This window comes from Hemibagrus wyckioides, linkage group LG02 (assembly GCF_019097595.1).
Source record: "Hemibagrus wyckioides isolate EC202008001 linkage group LG02, SWU_Hwy_1.0, whole genome shotgun sequence".
In the NCBI taxonomy this organism is placed as follows: domain Eukaryota; kingdom Metazoa; phylum Chordata; class Actinopteri; order Siluriformes; family Bagridae; genus Hemibagrus; species Hemibagrus wyckioides.
In genome coordinates, this window is record NC_080711.1 from 4,629,167 (window position 1) to 4,653,912 (window position 24,746).

A 24,746-nucleotide genomic window follows, 5' to 3' on the forward strand; every position below is an offset into this window, starting at 1 on the left:
ACAGAAAAGACTAATAGTGCTACATCTGCAGAGGGAGTACAAATGGAATGAATATTATCTCTTAACCTAATCCCAACCTTTAACCTCATATTTCCACTTACATTTTTTACATTTGTTTCCTGCTCTCTTTAATGACTTTTCCATTTGAAAAACAAAACCCTCCTCTATGTTCTGGCATTATGTGTAATCATATAGAGTTGTCCAGTATGAATATCAGTATATAGGAGATAGGCTTTATGGCCAAAGTTTTGTGGACACCTGGGGACAGTGATATGTGCTTGTTATGGGCTTGTGACAGCCCATTCCAGTTCCCTACTGCTGACACAATCACCTCCACTCTTCTCTAAAGCGTTTCCACTAGATTTTGGTGCACAGATGTGGGGATTTGTGTTCATTCAGCCACAAGAGAATTTGTAAGGCCAGGCACTGATGTCAGGTGAAGAGTCCTAGGGGACCATTCCAGTTCCAGTTCATGCCAAATGTTTTAAATGAGATTGAGGTAAGGACACTCGAGTTCTTCCACTCCACCCTTAACATGCCATGTTTTCATGGAGCTCGAAATACACATAGGGGTTGCTCGAAAACCCCTAGTTCAGTTTTAGTTCTGTTGGATCTTACTGGAAACTAGTTATGGAATGTCATGATTATAATCTTCAGCATGATAGAAAAATATCAAGATCTTGAGACATGAGGCCTCATTTATAACAATCTTCCTTAAAGAATTCTAAATGTGGACATTCAGTTGTTTCCTAAAACAAGTGTGTATTGTCAAACCCTGGGGTCATTTATCTTAAACCAGAGCAAACAACTGCCATTTTACCTTACAGTTACATTTCTGGCACTTGGCAGATGCCCTTATCCAGAGTGACTTACATTTTTTAGTGAGGGTTAAGAGCCTTGCTCAGGGGCCCAGCAGTGGCAGCTTGGTGGAGCAGTAATCCAACACCTTAACCACTAAGCTACCACATCCCCCAGCACTTTTGTGATTAGAAGGATACCTTCCAGGAACACAGTACCATTGGACCATGAAAGTTGACTAAAGTCATAACCTCAGGACTCCCAAAAAACTCCAACATTAACAAATTCTGACTTTACCATGTTGCCTCCTTTCATGATGTAAGGTGTCCAAGCATCAAAACGGTCCCCATAGAGGAGCGTGTACTTCGTCACCCAGTCGTAAGAGTTGAAGGTACCCTGTGTGGCAATAGCGACGATCCGATACTTTCTACCCAGATTGACTTGCAGCCATGGCTGTGTGTCTCCGGGGGCCGGCGACCAGCCACTACTCCCTACACACACATACACATGAAGGTTATATTTATCCTGCCATTTTCATTTCATGCTTGCACAATCTACTGGCAAGATGTGTTGGCACTTAATGTAATTAGCCCCTGATCTGGCGACTTACCATGGAGTTTGGAAAAATGAGCAGAGTAGAGAAAATTGTATCTGGATGAAGCCCAGAATGAGGAGGCATAGAGTGATGAAATAATTGGATCTAAACATGGTCCTGAAAGAGAGAGAGAGAGAGAGACAGACAGACAGACATCAATAATTACAATAGATTGAGATATTAGTATGACGTTAGACTATCTGTGTACTTTAGTTCATGACAAAAAAATCGTGATATCATCAGATTGATATATTCCGCAGGGAACAGAGAACCAATTTCCATGTATGTTAACTAAAAGAAAGCCCAGTGGCTACAGAGCTGATCACATGTTAAACAGTAACTGATAAATAGGCATGATTATTGTTCAAAAATGAAGACATGAATGAGCATACTGGACATGATCAAAATCAAATATTAATCAAACAAACTGATTGGATAACTGTGTAAAAAGATAATGATAATGAGACAAAATATGAAAGAGGAGTAAAGCAATATATTTTTGGAAATGCAAAGACAGACAGGATGGATGAATGGATCTAGGGATGGATGGATGGATGGTTAGTTAGATATGATGAACGAACATATACTCAGCAGGCATGACGATGGGGTAACAGATATACAGCATTTAAACAGATGGACAGATAGATAAATGAGGATGGATGGATGGGTGGAGGGATGGATGAATGGTTAGATGGACTGATAAATGGACATATACTCAGCATCCAGGATGATGGGGTAACAGATATACTATATTTAAACAGATGGACAGACAGATAAATGAGGATGAATGGATGGATGGATGGATGGATGGATGAATGTATGGATAAATGAAGCTTTTGGATTGTTACCATTGGATTGTCAGTGATTGTCTTGCACAAAAGGCTGTAGGATATTTTAAGATTTTAGACTATGTGTTGGTGAAGACTATTTCCGTGGCTGAACTGCTCTGTAATGCTGACTGAATGCTAATGTCCTTACTTTTACTGGACACTAATGGACGAAGATCAATCCAGACACAAGGTGACACTCCCTTTTTAGTATTAAAGCTGTGTGTGATGAAATGTTGCTATTACCATGTCAAGTAAACGGCCTACTTTTTGTCATAACACGGGCTGAAATGAATCTAACCTCTACCACTAATCATTCGTCACCTCTCACAGGAATCCTTGTAGATCTGTCTAAGGCAATCAAATTCCCAATCTCATTTCAACCCAGTTTCATCTATCTGTATTAAGGACAATAATGTTCACGGTCAAAATGTCTTCCCTTGTCTGTGTTACAGTACAGGAGGATATGTGTGCAGTAATACAGGACTTTTCTTTTTCAGTGGCATAGCATCACTTCCTCACTTATATAAATCGCCATCTCAATTAGAAGCAGCCACAATTCAGCCTAATCTAAACAGAAGTGTCTGATAAACTCAACCCTCACCCTCACACTCCGCAGCACTCGTTTATTCCTGTATGAATAAACAGCATCTCATCATCTCCGTTTAGCAGCTCTTACTCTCAATATGGCAGAGGATTTAAATAAAGAGATAAAGAGAGCCAATTGACTAAAGAAGACAGAGGAATGGATTAAATGAATAGATGGAAGAAGGTTATGGTGCTGGATGGATACATCAATGGATGGATGGATGGATGGATGGATGGATGGATGGATGGATGGATGGATGGATGGATGGATGGATGGATCGATTGGTAGATGGGTGGTTGAGTTCTGGGTGAGTTGATGGATAAGAACCAATACATAGATAAAGTGACTATGAATGAAAGGATTGACAGACCAACTGTAAATAAAGAGGAAATAAGTAGCCTTAATAATTAATAAATGATGGATGGTTAGATAGATGGATGGATGGATGGATGGATGGATGGAAGGATGGGTGGACAGATGGATGGATGTTTGGCAAATGAATAGTTAAAAAAGGGATGAAAAAGTGGATGCATGCTGGATAATGGGATCCATGAATATGGATTAAGGATAAAAAGATGGATGGATTGATGGATGGATGGATGGCAATTATTTGTGAACATGGTAGAAAGAATTGGTAGAAATGGTGTTGGCTCTGTAGGTTGGTAGATTGGTGTTGAATGGTAGAATGCCTGGATATTGATGATGGATGGATGGATGGATGGATGGATGGATGGATGGATAGATAGATAGATAGATAGATAGATAGATAGATAGATAGATAGATAGATAGATAGATAGATAGATAGATAGATAGATGGATAGATGGATAGTGGGATACATTAATATGCACTGAGGATGAATCGAAAATGTAATAAATGTTGGATGGACAAAGGGAAGGATGGATGGATGGATGGTAATTATATGTAGACATGGTGTTGGTGGATTGGTGTGGGATGGAATGTTTAGATGAATTAGTATAGAGAGGCATACAGTATATAGACAGGTGAGTAAATGTGACTGCAAGGATGAATGGATGGATGGATGGATGGCAAATGCATTGGTAGAGAAAGGGATGGCTGATGGTGGTTCACTAGTATAAACTTGAGGTTGTGTGACTGGATGAATGGAATAAAGCTATAGAAAAACTGATTGTCACTGATATATTGATAGACTAACTGTAAATAAAAAAAGAAATAAGTAGTCAAATAAATGAATGATGGATGAATGTTTGGGTGAATAAACAGATGGATGATAAATAGATGGATGGATGGATGGATGGATGGATGGATGGATAGATAGATAGATAGATAGATAGATAGATAGATAGATAGATAGATAGATAGATAGATAGATAGATATGTGGTAAATGAATGGACAGAAAGGGGGATGACTGACTAGACAGGTGGATATGTGCTGCATACTGTGACACATGAATATATTTTGAGGATATATAGAAAAATTAATAAATGATGGATGCATGGATGGATGGTACTTATTTGTAGACATGGTGTTGGCTCTCTAGGGTGGTAGATTGGTGTGGGATGGAATGTTTAGATGAATATACACTACTCACAAAAAGTTAAGGATATTTGGCTTTCGGGTGAAATTTCAGGATGCAGGTGAACTTAATTTGACCTTCTCTATACTTTTGGATGCACATGTCCAACTGTTCAGTGTTTCAGTACTTTTTGCATAATTTGCTGTTCTCTAACGAGGTGCTTAACGGCAAAATTCACAACTGGTGTTTGATCCATGAATCGACCAATAAATTTTCTGGTTCAATTAGAATTGGTATTTAAACAGTCCTCTTCATCATGCTGTTCACATTTTGACATCATGAGACCAAGACGACACCTAACAATTGATCAACAGTACCTCGTCATTGCGAGGCTTCAAACAGGATGTTCTCAGAGGGAAGTGGCCACTGAGCTTAGAGTGTCACAGAGTGTCATCAGCAGGTTGTGACAGAGATACAGAGAGACTGGAAGAGTCACAGAAAGGCATAGAAGTGGACATCCTTTGGCCACATCCCACGTTGATGACTGCTTCATTGTGAACAGTGCCCTCCGGAACCGGTCGCTTCATTAGGGAACGGCTGCTGGAGGCTGGGGTACCTCAAATGGAGTGCACTTTCTCCAGACCTGAATCCCATAGAAAACCTATGGAATCAGCTGAGTCACTGTGTAGAGGCTCGTAACCCTGCACCCCAGAACCTCAATGACCTGAGGGCCACCCTTCAAGAAGAGTGGGATGCCATGCCTCAGCAGACAATAAGTCGACTCATGAACAGCATGAGACATCGTTGTCAAGCTGTAATTGATGGTCAAGGGCACATGATGTCATGGGGGCTTCCACCTTAACCTCGCGACCACGCCCTCCATCACCGGAGTTCTGACACCTTCACCTGACACTCATTATCTCACACACTATTTATCTCCCTCTCACCACACGAGCAGCGGCTAGTATTAACGTTACTATGTGATGTTCATGACTTCTTTCCCCCAAGCCCTACGACTCGCTAGCTGCTGCTTCTGCCCAGTCTCACCGTGTGGGGAAATATCTTCGTTCGCCTTCTACTTGCTCAGATAAGACTCTTTAAGTTACGTTTTCAGTTTGCTTTCCGTTTGCACTGTTTGCATAATAAAGCACCACCACGTTACTCACCATCTGCCCTCCAGTCTCTGTTCCTGGGTCCAGTGTGACACATGACAATAAAATTGACATTTTTTGTTGTGGTATACCCACCACTGTTGTTGGCTTTTGTTTCAATAAATTGTTTGAGATGAGGAAATCACCATTGCATGCTACTTAAATGCCCTACTTTCATGATATAATATCACTGTAGCATGAACTTTTTACATTTTCCATAAATTTCACCCAAAAGCCAAATATCCTTAACTTTTTGTGAGTAGTGTATATATGGAAGATATATATATAGATATATAGATAGTTGAGTAAATGTGACCACAAGGATGGATGGATGGATGGATGGATGGATGGATAGATAGATAGATAGATAGATAGATAGATAGATAGATAGATAGATAGATAGATAGATAGATAGATAGATAGATAGATAGATAGATAGATAGATAGATAGCATATGATAGGATGAAACATCATCTCTCAGTGCATGAAATTACATTTAATAATTTAATGGTGTAACAATGACAGAGGCCTGAGTGGCTAGTGTTTGACCTTCAGCAGAAGTACAAGAGGAAAGCAGTCATGTGTGTGTGTGTGTGTGTGTGTGTGTCTTTGCCACTGAATCACAGCTGGTCCGTAACAACCCATTCTTCACGCTGTTGATTCACTGTTGTATTAAAGTGAATCGATTATATCCGGTGAGTGTGTCCATAGGAATCATTGCAGTATCATTCATTAAACCTGAAAAATAGAATAACTCTCGAGACCTTTCTAACTCTGTGAATATAACACAGAATCTTTTTATCCTAAGTGTCTTTTAAGACAATTAAGGCAGAATCACTTTTCAAGCTTTTCTCAAGGACCCAAACTGGCACTTTGGCAGTGCATGGATTTTAATTTGCAACCTTTCAGTGACTCAGTATCAGTGTTCAGAATTACAGATGATATCAGCCGTGTCAGGACTCGCCAGTTCCGGCCAGACTCTCCTGAAGCATCTCTTAAATCAGACCAAGCGGTCATTTTATTTATTTATTTGTATCATACTATTTACACCACAGTGCTGCAGAGTTCTTGGTTCTGATTGGACAAAATGTGATAATTACCTTTTTTAACAGCAGACATGAGTTTTTTCAGCTGCATGACAAATGATAGGTTAATGTGTTCATTCTAATATATCATCATTTCCATGGTAACAAATTTGTACAGTGGATTAAAAAATGTGTAATTGTTGATATGGTGACATTTTTTCTAACATTTATGGAAGGAGTCTCCAGTGTCAGTTTTTTTATTGCTTTTTAGAAAAATGAATGGATGGATGGATGAACCGATAGATGGATGGATGGATAATGAATAGATAGATGGATGAGTAGATTAATGCATTGATGGATGGATAAATGGATGGACGGACGGATGGATGAACTGATAGATGGATGGAAGGATAATGACTGGATAGATGGATGAATAGATTAATGCATGAATGGATGGATGGATGGATGGATTAATGCATGTCTGGAGGGATAGATTAATGCATGGATGGAGGGATGGATGGATGGATTAATGCATGGCTGGATGAATGAATGGATAGATGGATGAATAGATTAATTCATGAATGGAAAATTAATGGATGGATGGATGGATGAACTAATAGATGAATGGATGGTTAATGACTGGATTGATGGATAAATAGATTAACGCATGGATGGATGGACGGATTAATGCATGGATAGATGGATGAATAGATTAATCCATGAATGGAAAATGAATGGACGGATGGATGGATGGATGGATGGATGGATAGATGGATGGATGGATGAACTAATAGATGAATGGCTGGATAATGACTGGATTCATGGATGAATAGATTAACGCATGGATGGATGGATGGATGGATGGATGGATGGATGGATGAATAGATTAACGCATGGATGGATGGATGGATGGATGGATGGATGAATAGATTAACGCATGGATGGATGGATGGGTGGATAATGAATGGATAGATGGATGAATAGATTAATGCATGGATGGATGGATGGACGGATAATGAATGGACAGACGGATAAATAAATGGATGGATGGATGGATTGATGGATGGATGGACAGAAGCATATTTGCAATTATGTATCACACTCACACACACACACCTCTGCATACTAAAAGAGAGACCCACCCCTTTCTCCTTTTCTCCTGCACTCCAAGTTCACAGAAGGGCGTCGTCTTTCTTTCAGCTTCTAAAATTATTCTCCCTCCCTCCCTCCCTCCCTCCCTGCCTCTCCGTCACATCTCCTTCTCTCCTTGTGCATGTGTGTGTGTCTGTGTGTGTGTGTCTGTGTGTGTGTATATATATGTGTGTGTCCTGACTTCATGCTTTCTTCGGCTCTCACAGTCAAAGCCAAGGGGAGAGGATAACAGCTGGCGTGAAGGAGAATCCTGCATCCCACACTGTGCTGACAGAGCATGTGCAAGCTCACACGTATACACACACATACACACACACACACATAATCACCCCCACTTCTCCAGGCTGACGCAGCACTTTTGCCCTGAGTGTGAGTCTGCATACCACATTAGCTGCCTCACATGAACTCTTTTAAAAGAGCCTGCTTGTCCCTGGAGAATATCCGAGGTATATACTTGCCTTTGGAATATCACACGGGTGAGCCGGGTTAGCGGTTACATCAGGATTTGTTTCAGATTTTTCTAGCACACGATTATGATGCATCAGCCAGGAGGAAGGCTATAGGAAGACTGAAACAGTTCTATCTACAGATTTAAGAATAGCACTTTCAACACAGGTGCTACCACACACACACACACACACACACACACAATAATTCTCCCTTGACCTTGGCATTGATTCCTATTGTCACACCCTGCCTAGGTCTTTATCTGCCTCTCTTTCTCTATCTCTCTCTCTCTCCCACACACACACACACACACACAGACAGACACGTCCCTAATTCCCAGCACAACCCAACAGCTCTCTTCCCTCTGACAGAGCATGTAATAGATGCAGCTCTGTTACCCAACAAACACACAATAAGTCGCTTTCTGTTTCTAGAACATTCCTACATCCGTGCAGGTTCTGGAGAGATTTCACAGCCTTTGAGAGCTATAACTGGTATATAACTATTATATAAACACCACAGCATTATAAGGTACACTATATAGTCAAAGGTTAATCCTGATCATCATATCATCTATGCTTTTTGAACATCCCATTCCAGATTTATGTCTCCAATTTCAACTTCCACTCTTCTGGAAAGTCTTTCTGCTAGATGTTAGAGCATGACTGTGGGGATTTGCGATCATTCAGCCACAAGAGTATTTGTGAGATCAGGCACTGATGTTGGATAAGGAGCTCTGGAGTGCAGTGTGTGTTCCAGTTTATCCCAGAGTTGTTCAGCTGGGGTTGAGGTCATGTTCTTCCACTTTAAAATTGGCATGTTTGTGCATGTCAGTTCAAGGGAAGCTCTAAAGCTACAAACACAGTGTGTGCAAGAACCACATATGGGTATGATGGACAGGGGTGCAAATACTTAATACTCTAATAGTGTATCAGAGACCCAACAGCACCAAACCCTAAGGTGTTATCTTATTATTACAAATTAAAACAAAATCATTATACGATGGTTGTAATTGTCGTGTATGTATTCTTGCTTTGTTTCTGTCACTTTTAATATAAATATTAACGCTATAAGACATAAAAGCTGACTATGTGCTGTGTCATCCCTCCACAATAGGTTCATTTCTCTAGCATCTCCAGCATTCCATTACTGGTTTCCTATTTCCACAGGACAACACTCTCGGCTGTGAGCAGCTGGTAAAACTGAGACGCTGGCTTTTTGCACCGGGGTTGAGAAGCAAAAAAATATGAGATGCTTCAATTGAACTTCAGGTGAAGTGTAAACCTAAATCATGAATGCCTCTGTACCAGTGATACCTGAAGTAGGCTTCTGCTCATCCACAACCAATGCCTGAGATGCTTTTCTGCTCACCATGACTGTGAACAGTGATTATATGAGTTACTACACTAAAAAGTTTTGGGACGTCTGCCTTTACATGCACATGGATATAATGTGGAGTTGTCCCACCCTTTGCAGCTATAACAGCTTCAACTCTTCTGGGAAGGCTTTCCACAAGGTTTAGGAGTGTGTTTATGGCAGTTTTTGACCATTCCTCTAGAAGCACATTTGTGAGGTCAGGCACCGATGTTGGATGAGAAGACCTCACAGTCTCCGCTCTAATTCATTCCAAAGGTTCTGTCAGGTTGAGGTCACAAGTCTTCAAGGAGGCCAGTGAAGTTCCTCCACACAAAACTCTCTCATCCATGTCTTTATGGACCTTAAAGTCATGTTGGAACAGGAAGGGGTCATCCCCAAACTGTTCCCACAAAGTTGGGAGGATGAAATTGTCCAAAATGTCTTGGTTTGAAGCTGAAGCATTAAGAGTTCCTTTCACTGGAACTACGGGGCCAAGCCCAAGCCCTGAAAAACAACACCTGAATGCAATGATATGGAGGGGTGTCCCAAAACTTTTAGCAACATAGTGTATATCCTTCTGACCTCTCTTATCAATAAGGTGTTTCCACTCAAAGAGCTGCCTCAGCTTGCAACATTCTGTATCAAATCTAGAGACTGAGAGTTTTGTGTGATTTCTGAAATCCTGACACCAGCGTCCATGCTCTTGACGTGTATCTGAATGTTTTTTATGCATTGCTCTGCTGCCATGTGATTGGCTGATTAGATTACATGGATGTCCAAGTGTATAGATGTCCATAATAAAGTGTATTAGTGGAGGGTTTTTTTTTTCTAACTATGAATTTAACTGCCTTTTTCTTTGTATTTATTTACAGTACCTGGCTTTGTTTTTGTTGTGTAATAAGGGGTAAATAGATAAAATGGCATTTATAGTTATCCAAATAAAGTAATAGTAATAATAAAATAAACACAGTGATCCTTAGGAACTGCCTGGTCAGGGTCACTCAGTCTTGTGTACATCTCTATCTGAGACCAAAACATGGAGTGATGTAGCTGAGGCTGATGAACTGTTGATGAACTGCTCTTTCTACCTCTTTCTACCGCTAGTGCTCTATAGTTTCCTGGGGCAAAGAAACACGGGTCATAATAGTACGGTTTAAGCCACACCTGCTCTGGGTTTAAACCTGAATACAGATCTGGATATGCAGCTCTTAACAGATAGCGTCAAGACATTACAGCCCTCATCCACCAGATTTCTGGACACTTTCTTCCCACAGGCCATTAGACTTTGAAACAGATCTTCCGTTGGCCATTTTGCTCATCTCACTTTACTGTGTTACACAAACTACTCATCCCAGTGCACTCAGTCACTTCACAAGGAAGACAAAGCTGCACAAATGTACAGATACATAAGTCACGTGATGAGCTCATTTCGCTGCTCATGACTATTCGCTTTTTATTTCTTTCCAGGAAATCTTGAAATAAATTCCACGTTTATTTTTCCTCTTCTGTAGTTATTTCATGTGTAGTTTCACTACTTGTATCAGAGCCATATATATATTTTATACCTAAACTTATTTGAATCAGTGTCACTGCACGTGCATGTTTGTGGTTGTATTTTTTCCTGACGGTCATCCGGTACGTGAAATATTCTGCTCTTCTCTTGGAAATATTTCTAAAAGTGACCAGGACACGCCACTGGTTCTAGGATGTGATATACGTCTCCTTTTTTTGGTCATATCGCCACTCCCATACCCATCCCAAACACACACACACACACGCACGCACGCACACACTAATCAGACTGTTATCATGATGACAGTCCTTAAATTCAACCCCTTTTGCAAAAGACATGCAGCCACCTCTGAGCGTTTCTGTGCATGCAAAGTTCCCAGTCAGCGGATTCCTCTGCATTACACGTCACGCAAACGCACGAGCCCGTCCTCGCGGACAGGTGATGCCGCACGCTCCATCGGAAGCTCCGTTAAAACGCAATTATATAAATAAACGTCTAAAACGGATCTTATTTGTCTTGTATATCTGAACAGTAAGCGTTCAGGGCTGATGACAGCTGTTTATTATTCTGTATGAATTGCAGGGGTGCACAGTGTCCTTCCTGGTGTAGGATGCGCTCCACGGAAAGTTGCGTGCGGGCGCGAGGAAGCACCGCAATGCAGAAAAGAGCCCCGCGCGCGCCCCACCGCAGGACAGCACTCTCTCTCTCTCTCTCTCTCTCTCTCTCTCACACACACACACACACACACACACACACACTCCTTCTCTCCTTCTCTATCTTTTTTTACTTTTGATCTCGCGACCACAAAACAATCCGGATCCTTAAAACAAAACCCACATCTACAAATAAAAATCAATAGATAAATAGCCACACTTTTAGTGGCAATGAAAATGAACCATGCAAAGGTGTGGTACTTCAAATTTCAGGTCTTAAATGTTTCTTACACATTAAATCTTTCTCTAAGCACGCGCCCCGAGCCGTGCATTGCATTTAAAAAAATCTTTAACGTAATCTTGCGACACTTACGTGACGAACAGCGATGCAGCGCGACGAAGAGCAAAAGGCCAGGAAGGAGTAACCGCACATTTCTGAGCTCCATCATCTTCCTCTCCCGCTCCACTGGGGTCGGATTCCCCTCGGATCGACCCTCTGATTAGATCATTAGTGTCCACACCTCCGGGGGTAACGGGGCAGCGGAGTCTGGCTTTTGCACGGCTCCTCCGCTTTTTCGGTAACTTTAACTCGCGCTGCTCCAGGTGCTCTGCCGGCCGGCCGCGTGCACGGTGCTGATGCTGCGACTTAGCGGGAGCGCGCACACAATTACACTCAACACAAGTGCTGGAAGTTAGAGGGAAACGAGCAGAGCAAAGAAAATGCGGAGATGTATTATCATTTTTAAGGCTGAAAATCTATCTATCTATCTATCTATCTATCTATCTATCTATCTATCTATCTATCTATCTATCTATCTATCCTATACACTGAATAGAAGTGCTGGAAGTTAGAGGGAAACAAACAGAGCAAAAAAAAAACGGGATCCGAACTGTCACTTATAATGCTGAAAAAATACTGATGTCTTAGAATATCTCTATCTATCTATCTATCTATCTATCTATCTATCTATCTATCTATCTATCTATCTATCTATCTATCTATCTATCTATCTATCTATCTATCTCTCTGTCTGTCTGTCTGTGTTGATCAACTCTTACTCTACAGTTAAATCCCACATAAAGTAAATCTATCTATCTATCTATCTATCTATCTATCTATCTATCTATCTATCTATCTATCTATCTGTCTGTCTGTCTGTCTGTCTATCTATCTATCTATCTATCTATCTATCTATCTATCTATCTATCTATCTATCTATCTATCTATCTGTAGACAGTGTGGTTTTTTGCTGAGCAGGACATCCTCCATATCTCTGTCAGGCAGCACTGAGGATCATGTTCTCGAGTGTTTCAACACCACACCATACAGCCTGAGAGAGAGCTGAAACTCCAGCTGATGCAGGTGAATGAATCCGTCATTTCATAGCTAATGGAAACCTAACAGCCAGAGCGTAGTTTGTGTGGCATTACGACTGAGGTGGGGAGCAGGATGAGCACAGGGCCTTGGTGGAGTGGTACAAAAAGCCGGCTGCAGCTAAATGATGGCAAGGTAATGGAGGTGGTAGTGGATTTCAGGAGGTCTATGATCAGGTCTATGATTGTCATCATTACTAGAAAGCCTGTGACAGAAGAAAGTGTATATTATTTATGCTTGACTGCAGTGTTTAACGTGTGGGTGTTGTGTCCTACCCGATAATGCTGGTGGAGAAATTACATCATTGTGAAAGGTTCCAGAAAAGGACAGCTGTGTTATAGGATACTCTGGATACACTGGAGGTGGTGTGAACAATGAGTAGTTATGGACATTATGGACATTAACTTACATCCCATAGATCAGACACTGGCTAATCAGAGACGTCGCTACAGTAACAGACAGAAACACATTCGCTGTACTGTGAAGCCTCAAACCAAGACATTCATACCACAGCTTATAGACTGTATAACCCCTCACTCTACTGTCACCAGTACTGACCCCCCTGCTGTCCAACCAGAGAGTAGTAATAGTAGTAGTAGTAATATTACTAGTAGTGGTAGAAGTAATATTCATAGTTGTAGCAGTAGTAGTAGCAGTAAAATTAGTAGTAGTAATAGTAGTAATTTTCATAGTTGTAGCAACAGTAGTAGTAAAATTAGTAGTAGTAGTAGTAAAAATTAGTAGTAGTAGTAGTAAAAATTAGTAGTAGTAGTAGAAGTAGTAGTAATATTCATAGTAGTAGTAGTATAAAAATTAAAGTTGGAGTAGTAATAGTAGTAGTAAGATTAGTAATAGTAGTTGTAAAATGAATAGCAGTAGCAGTAAAAACAAAATAGTTATAGTAGTGGTAGTAGTTGTAGTACAATTAGTAATAGTTAAAGTTGTAGTAATGGTTAAATTAGTAGTGAAAGTAGTACTACTAATAGTAGTAAAATTAGTAGTAATAGCAGTAGTAGTAGTAGCAGAGATTGTAGTAGTAATAATAGTACTAAAATTAGGAATAGTAATAGCTGTAGAATGAATTGTAGTAGTAATAGTTAAATTAGTAGTGAAAGTAGTACTACTAATAGTAGTAAAACTAGTTTAATTCATATTAATTAGTATTAATATATAATAATAATAATAATAATAATATAAAAGTATTAATAGTTACATTAGTAATGATGATAGTAATACTGATAGTAGCAAAATTAACTAAAAGCAGTAGTAGTAGTAGTAGTAGTAGTAGTAACAGCAGTTGTAGTAGTAATGGTAGTAATAAAATTAGTAATAGTAATAGTAGTAGTAAAAATAGTAGTAGTTGTAGTAATAATAGTAAAATTAATAGTGATGGTAGTAATACTAATACTATTAAAATTAGTAGTAATTGTAGTAGCGGTAGTAGTAGTAATAGTAATAAAATGAATAGTAGTAGAAGCAGAGGTTGTAGTAGTAGTAATAGTTGTAATAAAATGGGTAATAGTTATACTCTAACTGACCTTCTGTGTGTGTGACCAGAAGTTGTTTGGGACTAGATATTGTTGTGACTCACACACAACAACAAACACAAATAAATTGTGAACCTTTTCACTCTTGCCTGTGCACATAAATACACTATATTGCCAAAAGTATTCGCTCACCTGCCTTGACTCGCATATGAACTTAAGTGACATCCCATTCCTAATCCATAGGGTTCAATATGACGTCGGTCCACCCTTTGCAGCTATAACAGCTTCAACTCTTCTGGGAAGGCTGTCCACAAGGTTTAGGTGTGTGTTTATGGGAATTTTTGACCATTCTTCCAGAAGCGCATTTGTGAGGTCACACACTGATGTTGGACGAGAAGGCCTGGCTCTCAGTCTCCGCTCTAATTCATCCCAAAGGTGTTCTATCGGGTTGAGGTCAGGACTCTGTGCAGGCCAGTCAAGTTCATCCACACCAGACTCTGTCATCCATGTCTTTATAGACCTTGCTTTGTGCACTGGTGCACAGTCATGTTGGAAGAGGAAGGGGCCAGCTCCAAACTGTTCCCACAAAGTTGGGAGCATGGAATTGTCCAAAATGTCTTGGTATGCTGAAGCATTCAGAGTTCCTTTCACTGGAACTAAGGGGCCAAGCCCAGCTCCTGAAAAACAACCCCACACCATAATCCCCCCTCCACCAAACTTTACACTTGGCACAATGCAGTCAGACAAGTACCGTTCTCCTGGCAACCGCCAAACCCAGACTCGTCCATCAGATTGCCAGATGGAGAAGCGCGATTCATCACTCCAGAGAACGCGTCTCCACTGCTCTAGAGTCCAGTGGCGGCGTGCTTTACACCACTGCATCCGACGCTTTGCATTGCACTTGGTGATGTATGGCTTGGATGCAGCTGCTCGGCCATGGAAACCCATTCCATGAAGCTCTCTGCGCGATGTTCTTGAGCTAATCTGAAGGCCACATGAAGTTTGGAGGTCTGTAGCGATTGACTCTGCAGAAAGTTGGTGACCTCTTCGCACTATGCGCCTCAGCATCCGCTGACCCCGCTCCGTCAGTTTACGTGGCCTACCACTTCGTGGCTGAGTTTCTGTCGTTCCCAAACACTTCCACGTTCTTATAATACAGCTGACAGTTGACTGTGGAATATTTAGGAGCGAGGAAATTTCACGACTGGATTTGTTGCACAGGTGGCATCCTATCACAGTTCCACGCTGGAATTCACTGACTGTGGAATATTTAGGAGCGAGGAAATTTCACGACTGGATTTGTTGCACAGGTGGCATCCTATCACAGTTCCACGCTGGAATTCACTGAGCTCCTGAGAGCGACCCATTCTTTCACAAATGTTTGTAAAAACAGTCTGCATGCCTAGGTGCTTGATTTTATACACCTGTGGCCATGGAAGTGATTGGAACACCTGATTCCGATTATTTGGATGGGTGAGCGAATACTTTTGGCAATATAGTGTAGTTAAGTTAGTAGTGATGGTTGTAGTACTAATAGCAGTAATTGAAGCAGCAGCAGCAGTAGCAGCAGTAGTAGTAGCTGTAGTAATAGTAGTAAAATTAATAGTAGACGTAGTAATAGTACAATTAGTATTGCTAGTAGTACTACTAATAGTAGTAAAACTAGTAACAGCAGCAGCAGCTGTAGTAGAAGTAGTAGTAGTAGTAGTGTCAGAAGTTGTAGTAGTAGTAATAAAATTAGTAATAGTAATAGTAGGTATAAAAGTAGTAGTAGACATAGTAGTAATAGTTACATTAGTAGTGAGGGTAGTAGTAATAGTAGTAAAATTATTAGTAGTAGTAGCTGTAGAATTAATTGGAGCAGTAGTAATAGTTAAATAAGTAGTCATGGTAGTACTAGTAGTAGTAGTAAAATGAGTAGTAGTAATAGTAGTAGAAGTAGTAGCAGATGTAGTAAGAGTAGGATTATTTGTAGAATTAGTGGTAGTAGTAGTAGTAATGGTAGTGTAAAATTAGTAATAGTAGTTGTAAAATTAACAGTAGTAGAAGTAGTAGTAGTAATAGTTAAATTAGTAGTAGTAATAGTTGTAGAAGTCGTAGCAGATGTAGTAGAAGTAATAGTAGTTGTAGAATTAATACTAGTAATAGTGGAAATAGTTAAATTAGTAATGGTACTAGTACTACTGCTAATAATAAAATTTCTAGTAATAGCATTAGTAGTAGTAGTTGATGTAATAGTAATTAGTAGTAGTAGTAATAGATTTTCCAATAACAGCGCAGTACAGTAACTAGTCCATTGGGATCAGAGTGAACAGGGATGTTGCAGTTTGTCCATGACTCTGTTATCTAAACAGCTTTGGCTTTAGAAAGTGGGTTTGTAGGGCAGACACTGTGCACGGCGTGGGCTCGGGTGAGACCGGGGCATCCAGCTGGGGATTTGTGCTGCGTTTTAATCAGTTCAGATTGAAGCTTTTTCATAAGCCGCATCTCTCCTACTGCAAGACAGAGCGAGGCTTTACGGGATTGATCGTCTTCCATAAACACATTGTTCAGAGGGAAAAAAAAAGTTATTCTCAATGCAATCACATGATTTATGGTTTTAATCTCAACCACCGGGTTCTGTATTAAAGCAGATCTTCCCTTTCTGTATTTTCTTTATCTGCTGATCATTAGCAGATGTGTGTGTGTGTGTGTTTCAGTTTACACCTCAGCCAAACCCATCCAGTTGCTCCGACCTGCTGCTCTACGAATGATATTCGGCTTTGCTCGTTGCCGTTTGAATTCCCGAGATAAAATGTGTCTCATCCGGGAAGAAGTGAAGCACAGCTATCTATAAAGTCCCTTCTTTAGCTTCACAACTACTCGCTCTCTCTCTCTCGCCTGGCTTTAAGATACGTTTGTTGCATGATGAAACAACATGAAGGGAACAAGTAAGACTAGAAAACTCTGTAGGAGCTTGTTAGTGCACTGAGAATCCAACACTTAGGTTTCATTACTGGGGAAACATTATAGGCAGGCTAAAATAAAAAAAAAAAGAATGATCAGACTGGCAAAAAGACACATCTGTAGCTTCCCCAGATGTTCAGGCTTGAACTTAAGTCTTCCACAGTGTATGTTACAATCAACACCGCTCTCTAAGTCATAATTAAAACAATTGCATATTTAACCACCCCAACGTCAAACTAACGCTCCTCTTAATTTGTTTAATCAGATTGCATAGGTTACCGGCTGTTATGATGAGAAAAAGGATTAACCAATCAGGATCGTGCATCACTGAAGGCTATAAGTCAGCTACATTCTAAGCTTGAAGCTAGGGATGTAGTAGCAGAGGTGATAAAGTTTTAATCAGTAAGTATGTTGATTAACAGTATTATTATGTTAATGTAGTAGATGAGAGTGTCATAGCCTAAAAGTCTTGTAGAGGGCAGTAAAAGTGTGTAGTAGTGAAGTAAGAAATGTGTGTGTGTGTGTGTGTGTGTGTGTGTGTGTGTAGTTATCCCCATGTACTGATGGTTGCATACACAGAACAAGCATAAGATTATGGTCACTGAGAGGTGAAGTGAATAAGACTGATGATCTCCTCATCATGGCACCTGTTAGTGGGTGGGATATATTAGGAAGCAAGTCAACATTTTGTCCTCAAAGTTGATGTGTTAGAAGCAGGAAAAATGGACAAGAGTAAGGATTTGAGCGAGTTTGACGAAGGGCCAAATTGTGATGGCTAGACCACTGGATCAGAGCATCTCCAAAACTGCAGCTCTTGTGGGGTGTTCCTGGTCTGCAGTGGTCAGTATCTATTAAAAATGGTCCAAGGAAGGAACAGTGGTGATCCAGTGACAGGGTCATGGGCAGCCAAGGCTCACTGATGCACGTGGGGAGCGAAGGCTGACCCGTGTGATCCGATCCAACAGACGAGCTACTGTTGCTCAAATTGCTGAAGAAGTTAATGCTGGTTCTGATAGAAAGGTGTCAGAATACACAGTGCAGGACGGGTTAGCAAACAGGGGACCAACACAATATCAGGCAGGTGGTCATAATGTTAAGTTGAGTTTAATTCAGTAAAATTTTCACATAAGTATAATTTCTTGATACTTTCCGCACCCTGTTTAACGGTAAAAATCACACCGTGATCTTATTCAGCATATTTCCTCCACATCACTGGAATGAATTCATTGCTACAGCGCTAGCAGGCATAAATTACACCTCTAGAGACCAAACACATACCATTTAATTGAAGCATGTCCTCTACCGTAGCCCAGACACACACACACACACACACACACACTGGCAGAATAATAATAAGAAAGCATGACTTATTTCTTCACGCATCCTCTTGTGTGAAATTTCATATACTGAAAGCTTTCAGCTGCAAGTGTTTTCCGTCACGCTGACGTCGATTCACACCAAAGTCTTTTTCAGAGAAACCCTTATGTCATTTATTTTGGTTCGGAAATGTTAGCTACAGAGAGGAACAAATTCCTGGATCTGTGTGTTGTTTTTGTAATTAAAGCTACAGTCTGGCACCTGAAATGCTCCACCGCCTGTCCAGGCCATTTATATTCTGTCCAGCACACAGAATTTTGAACATTCAGCACATTTTTCACCTATTTCTCACTGCCGAATAAGCGGTTGGCCCAGAGACAGAGTCATAACCTGGCTCTGCAGCCAGAATCACAGCATAATGAGCCTCTCTGGTGCATTTATGAATAGGCTTTAATGGAGAACTAACCAAATTTTTATTTCACAAGCGGAACTACATCACAAAATCCTGCTGTTCTCAAGTTTTAGTGACCGTGAAGGTCATAGCACATATTTTTATCCTTCAGATCCATCCATTCATCCTTATCTGAGCCCTCATGCACTGTATATGGGGGCGGAGTTTTCCAGGGAGTGACTCCGCCCACTAGGATGCATGGCGTTATTGATGTATATTTATTTCCATATATGAAGTAGGCGGAGCAAACCACGCCCCCCAGGGAATAATTGAGTAATATTGAAGAATAGCACAGTGCGCCATCAACCAAGTCGTAATTACGAGTGAGAAAACTCGGAATTTTCTTTAAGGTCCGAGTTTCCGAGTTGGGGGCTTGTCAGTAAGGGAAAAAATGACCAAAAGATAGATAGATAGATAGATAGATAGATAGATAGATAGATAGATAGATAGATAGATAGATAGATAGATAGATAGATTAGATAGATAGATAGATAGATAGATAGATAGATAGATAGATAGATAGATAGATAGATAGATAGATACTTTATTCATCCCAATGGGAAATTTACAATGGGAAATAACCATAAAACATAAACTGCTTCATGAATTGATCAAAACATGCAGAGAAAAAAAAAACCTTATATATTTTTCTTGAAGTTAATTAACCGACTCAAGTGACTTGAACTCACCCGAGGTCGTAATTAAGACTTTCCAACTCGTAAATACGAACTTCCCAGGAGGAATTTAACGCTCTGACGTCGAAGTCGATGGCGCAGATTGTTAACCGGCCACCAGATGGCGCACGCGACCCATCTTCTCCAATTACAGAGGAGTTTGTTTTGTTTTGTTTTGTTTTTTTTTACATCATTTTTGTGTGACTTACAGTACAACTGTGTTTATCAGGTTATTACATACTAATGACGAATCATTTCCCAGCATCACTATAGCCACAGGATTTAGATGAGTTAGATGTTTAAAGGATCGCCATCATGTTTGAAATTCCTCCATCTTTGCCAGGCAGTCTCTTAACAGAAATATATGACTGGAACACGACACAGATACCAGGAATATCATCATCCACCATTTTAAAACTTTGTCTCTTTTTACATCTGGAGAGTGTGTGTGATTATAACACACGACAGCTTTGACACGATTACTGTAGTGAGACAGAAAATGGAAAATCGGTTGACCTAAAATGTGGCATTTCTGACTAAAATGTGGCTATGTAAGACAAATCGTACATAAAAATATGTCAGATCCTGTCTGTGGTAATTGTACATGTGAACCTTTAAGCATCTTGTATCTTGTTTCCTTCAAATCATGAGTTCTAGCAATTTAGCATCCCAAAATATGAAGGTGAAAAACTTAACAATTAAAGATACCAGCGTTCCTGACCACTTCTTTTCGCCAGACCTCCTACCTACTGCCTCCACCTGGTCAGGCTGGGGATACCAGGGATTGCTGTAGACAATTGGAGACCATCGCTAGAGAAAATGGCTTTGGACAGCAATCAGCTTTGCTCTGACGTCTTCAACAGTGAACATTTAATCGAGTGAGATTCATTTATTCGAGTAAGCTCGTAGAAATATAATCTATCATCTGTTACTGTAGTAATGATTATTATTAATCTGTCAGTCATGGAACAGCTGGAACTACTGTCTGAATCCGATACCTTCTGACCACCTTCTGATCAATCAGATTTGAGGATTTATCCATGGTTTTAGTTTTAGGCCTCCTGGTGGTCCAGCAGCAGGAGCCTGTGCTCTCATTGCTGTGGCCTAGGTTCGATTCCCGAGCAGGACGTTAACCTGCCACTGAAGAGCTAACTCTCAGTGCCGGACCCAAGCCTGGATTAAATGGGTGGGTAGTGTCAGGAAGGGCAGCCTGTGTAAAACCTGTGCCAACTTGAAACATCATGATGATGATGATGATGATGATGATGATGTGGTAGCTCAGTGGTTAAGGTGTTGGACTAATGATGGGAAAGTTGTGAGTTTGAATCCCAGGTCCATCAAGCTACTGCTTTTTGACCCTTAGATGTTTTTAAAACAAATAGAAATAAATGTAAGTTACTCTGGATAAGGACATCTGCCAAATTCCATAAATTTAAATGATGAGGTTTGCCCCAAAAGTGCTGCAGGGGTTTCCTCCAGGTTCTCCAGTTTCTTCCTCCAGTCCAAAGACAAGACTGGCATCTCTAAAATGTCTGGAGTTTGTGTGTGTCCTGTGACTGGTTATCTCCCTGCTTTGTGCCCCAAGTCTTCTGGGTTAAACTCCAGGTTCCCAGCAACCCTATGTACGATAAGTGCTAAAGAAAATGGATGGATGCATCATCATCATCATCATCATCAATTTGTCTTCAGCACAAGGCTTCATATATGTACAAACAGTCTTAGAAGAATTAAAGAATTAACTGTTGTGTGTGTGTGTGTCTGTAATCATGGATGTAGAGACAGGAACATTTGTGGCAAGAATTCCTTTATCACCTAACCGAACAAAATTGCTCCTGAAGCTCTTGGAGGTAACCGCGAGGAATTCACTGCAACATACTGGTCTGGACTTTCCCAGTATTACACAACACCGCCATCGTGTACCATCAACCTCCTCCTGGATTGCTATAAGCTTCCACATAAGTTTAACTCCATTGTCCATTGTGTGGCTATCTCTCCATCTGCTATCCTTATCAGCACGCCTCAGTGTGTGTGTGTGTGTATCATATGATCCCGTCTGGGTATTTTCCGTAATCGCCACACGAGGGGGGGAAATAAAACATTACGGTGCATCACTGAGTCATCACTTACCGCTCAGTCTCCAAAGCAAAGCGTCTCACAGAGGCGGCCGCTGCACAGTAACACAGAAAACGTCAAGGGAAACCGGGTCACTGCTCGACTGATGACGTGACTCCTTTATTGCGTGTGAACGTAAACAAACCCAAGTTAAAGCAGGGCCTCGAACCTGGTGAATGGGGTTTTTTACACGTACACCTGCATTAACGTATTAAACGCTGGAGATCTGAGAGATTATTATGCACTGGAGATTTCACAGGCCTGGATTTGGTTAGTTTATAATCCACTCTGTGCTAGTGATGGTTAATTCCCAGAACCAGTGACGTACTGGACCCTCGAGCGAGTCCGATAAACTCCAGCTGAAAGGCTGGTTCTGATTATACAGGTTAGTATTTGGGCCAGAATTTTTTTTTTTTTTTACGTTACAGATGTAAATTTTTATACGGTGATGTGATACATGAAAATTGTATCTAAAAAAATTATTTTATTGTAAAAATGTTAAACCATCTCATGGAACAATCTCTCTCTCTCTCTCTCTCTCTCTCTCTCTCTCTCTAATGTTTTGGACATGCTGTCATTGCTGTCACAGCCCTATTTTGATTAAAAACACAAATCTTCCTCTTATGATCTTCAGAAAATCTTCCTGCGTAACTCTGGGAATTTTCAGGATGTTTCAAGCCCTGAAGTGTCTTACGTTCAAACACATTACATATGCAGCTGTAGAGACCAAAGACGGGCAAAATCTTTCTTTCTAAGGGAGTTTAAATTAACGTTCTAAGTTATTTATCTTTTAGCTACATGCTAAAATAATGGACAGATGGATGGATCAAAGGATACATGGATGGATTGGATGGATGGATAGATGGATGGACTGACGAACAGATGGATGGATCGACGGATAGACAGGTGTATGGGTGGATGGATGGATGGATGGATGGATAGATGGATGGATAGATAGATAGATAGATAGATAGATAGATAGATAGATAGATAGATAGATAGATAGATAGATAGATAGATAGATGGGATGGATGGACAGATGGTTGGATGGACCGACGGATGGATGGATGGATGGATTGATAAAAAAAAGTAGTTCGCTATAAAATTAAGAACTCCCCGCATCACTTCCTGTACCAGTCAGTGTCTTCTAGTAGTGTATGTCATCAGGTTGAAATATTTTCCTTCTAAATCTTACTCTTATACAAAGACTACAGAATTTCTATGATTTTTAATTTCCTAAACAACCGAATATGTCTTGTTTTTTTTTTCTTTTCACAGAACAGCAGACTTTACAGAGACCCACCGTGAATCTTTCAGCCTAGAGAACAGCTGCTAAAACAACACGCCCCGTCTCTGGGTTTATTGGACAAATAAACAAATAAACAGTCGACCATACGGCCTGACCAGCTGCCTGTCGTCTGATGCTTTGGTGAAAAACCCTCAAAGCCTCTCAGTCAGACTATTTCACAAACCACACTGATGTTTCCTCTAATCTGTAGAATTAATCCACATTAATACTCCAAGGGATCACTGGAATTAAAAAACACACCATGTTTATAGACAATTCTGCAGACAGTTTTGAATAGAAATTATGTTTCTTTTTCAGTCAGATAAAAAATGTACACATTTTTGCTTCAGTTTTTTTTTGTTATTTAATTTTATGATTGAAGCTTTTTTATTTTTATTTAATTTTTATTTATTTTTATTAACAATTGATTTTTTATTTGTATAAATTTTTTCTCAATTATCTATTATTATTTATTTTATTTTTAGTTTTACAATGATCCTTTTTCTGAAACCGTGTAGATTTTTTAAAATACTTTTACACTTTTACGTTACTGCTACAATTTTTTTTACAAATTCTTTTGGCTTTGGGGAGCAAATGTCGTCCCCTTTATCACTATATTTCTATATATTTTTATTTTTCTACCAAACTTATTTACCAAACTCTAATTTATCAAAACTATAATTACAAAACAACAATCTGAATCAAAGGGTACAAGGAAGTAAATAAGTAAATTAATTAATTAACTTATTTATTTTTAATTAATTAATTACAACACGTACATTATTATTATTATTATTATTATTACTATTATTATTATTATTGTTGTTGTTGTTGTTGTTGTTAATGATAATAATAATAATAATAATAATAATAATAATAATAATAATAGCAATAATAATAATGTTTATATCACATTTAGAAAGGTTTTCCCATTATTAATAGCGAATTAATATAATATATTATTATAAATAAATAAATATATAAATAAATAAACTTATTAATTAACTAATTAGTTACAACCACATTATTATTATTATTACTATTATTATTATTAACAACAACAACAACAACAACAACAATAATAATAATAATAACATATAATCATAAAGTTTATATCACATTTATGGTAATATTACTTTTTTGGTGAAATTATTGGAGATTTTGTTCTTTTTATTAATAGTGAATTAAGGTATAAGGAAATAAACAAATAAATAAATAAATAAATAAATAAGCAACAACCACATTATTATTATTATTATTATTATTATTATTATTATTATTATTATTATTATTATTGTAATGTTTATATCAGATTTAGAAAGGTTTGTGGTGAAATTATTTGAAATTGTTTTCTATCCCTATCAATATCCTATCAACAGAATCCTAACCTACATATGATCTCATGTCTAGGGGGGGTACAAACATTTGCACTAAGCCTAATTAATCTAGCTTTCTAAAACTCAAAACATTCATATTGGATTTATTTTCCTCT

The 24,746-nt window shown here is 39.4% G+C and overlaps 1 protein-coding gene and 1 long non-coding RNA gene across 3 annotated transcripts in view; one reads left to right on the forward strand and one right to left on the reverse strand.

Annotated features, from left to right (window-relative positions):
- The window catches only part of cntnap1 (contactin associated protein 1), a 37,258-nt gene extending 25,025 nt beyond the window's left edge, over nucleotides 1-12,233 (reverse strand). The window contains exons 1-3 of the mRNA XM_058405227.1: nucleotides 11,978-12,233; nucleotides 1,409-1,510; nucleotides 1,096-1,289 (exon numbers count right to left, since the gene is read on the reverse strand). Of these exons, the coding sequence (XP_058261210.1) occupies nucleotides 1,096-1,289; nucleotides 1,409-1,510; nucleotides 11,978-12,053 (372 nt within the window). The 5' untranslated portion in view covers nucleotides 12,054-12,233. The remainder of the gene's footprint in view (nucleotides 1-1,095; nucleotides 1,290-1,408; nucleotides 1,511-11,977) is intronic.
- The window catches only part of LOC131362936 (uncharacterized), a 43,452-nt gene extending 19,920 nt beyond the window's left edge, over nucleotides 1-23,532 (forward strand). The window contains exons 4-5 of one of the 2 annotated variants that reach the window (XR_009206258.1): nucleotides 12,843-12,967; nucleotides 23,245-23,532. This is a non-coding gene — a long non-coding RNA (uncharacterized LOC131362936). The remainder of the gene's footprint in view (nucleotides 1-12,842; nucleotides 12,968-23,244) is intronic. The other variant, XR_009206257.1, reaches the window with a different exon arrangement.
- Nucleotides 23,533-24,746: the final 1,214 nt, after the last annotated feature.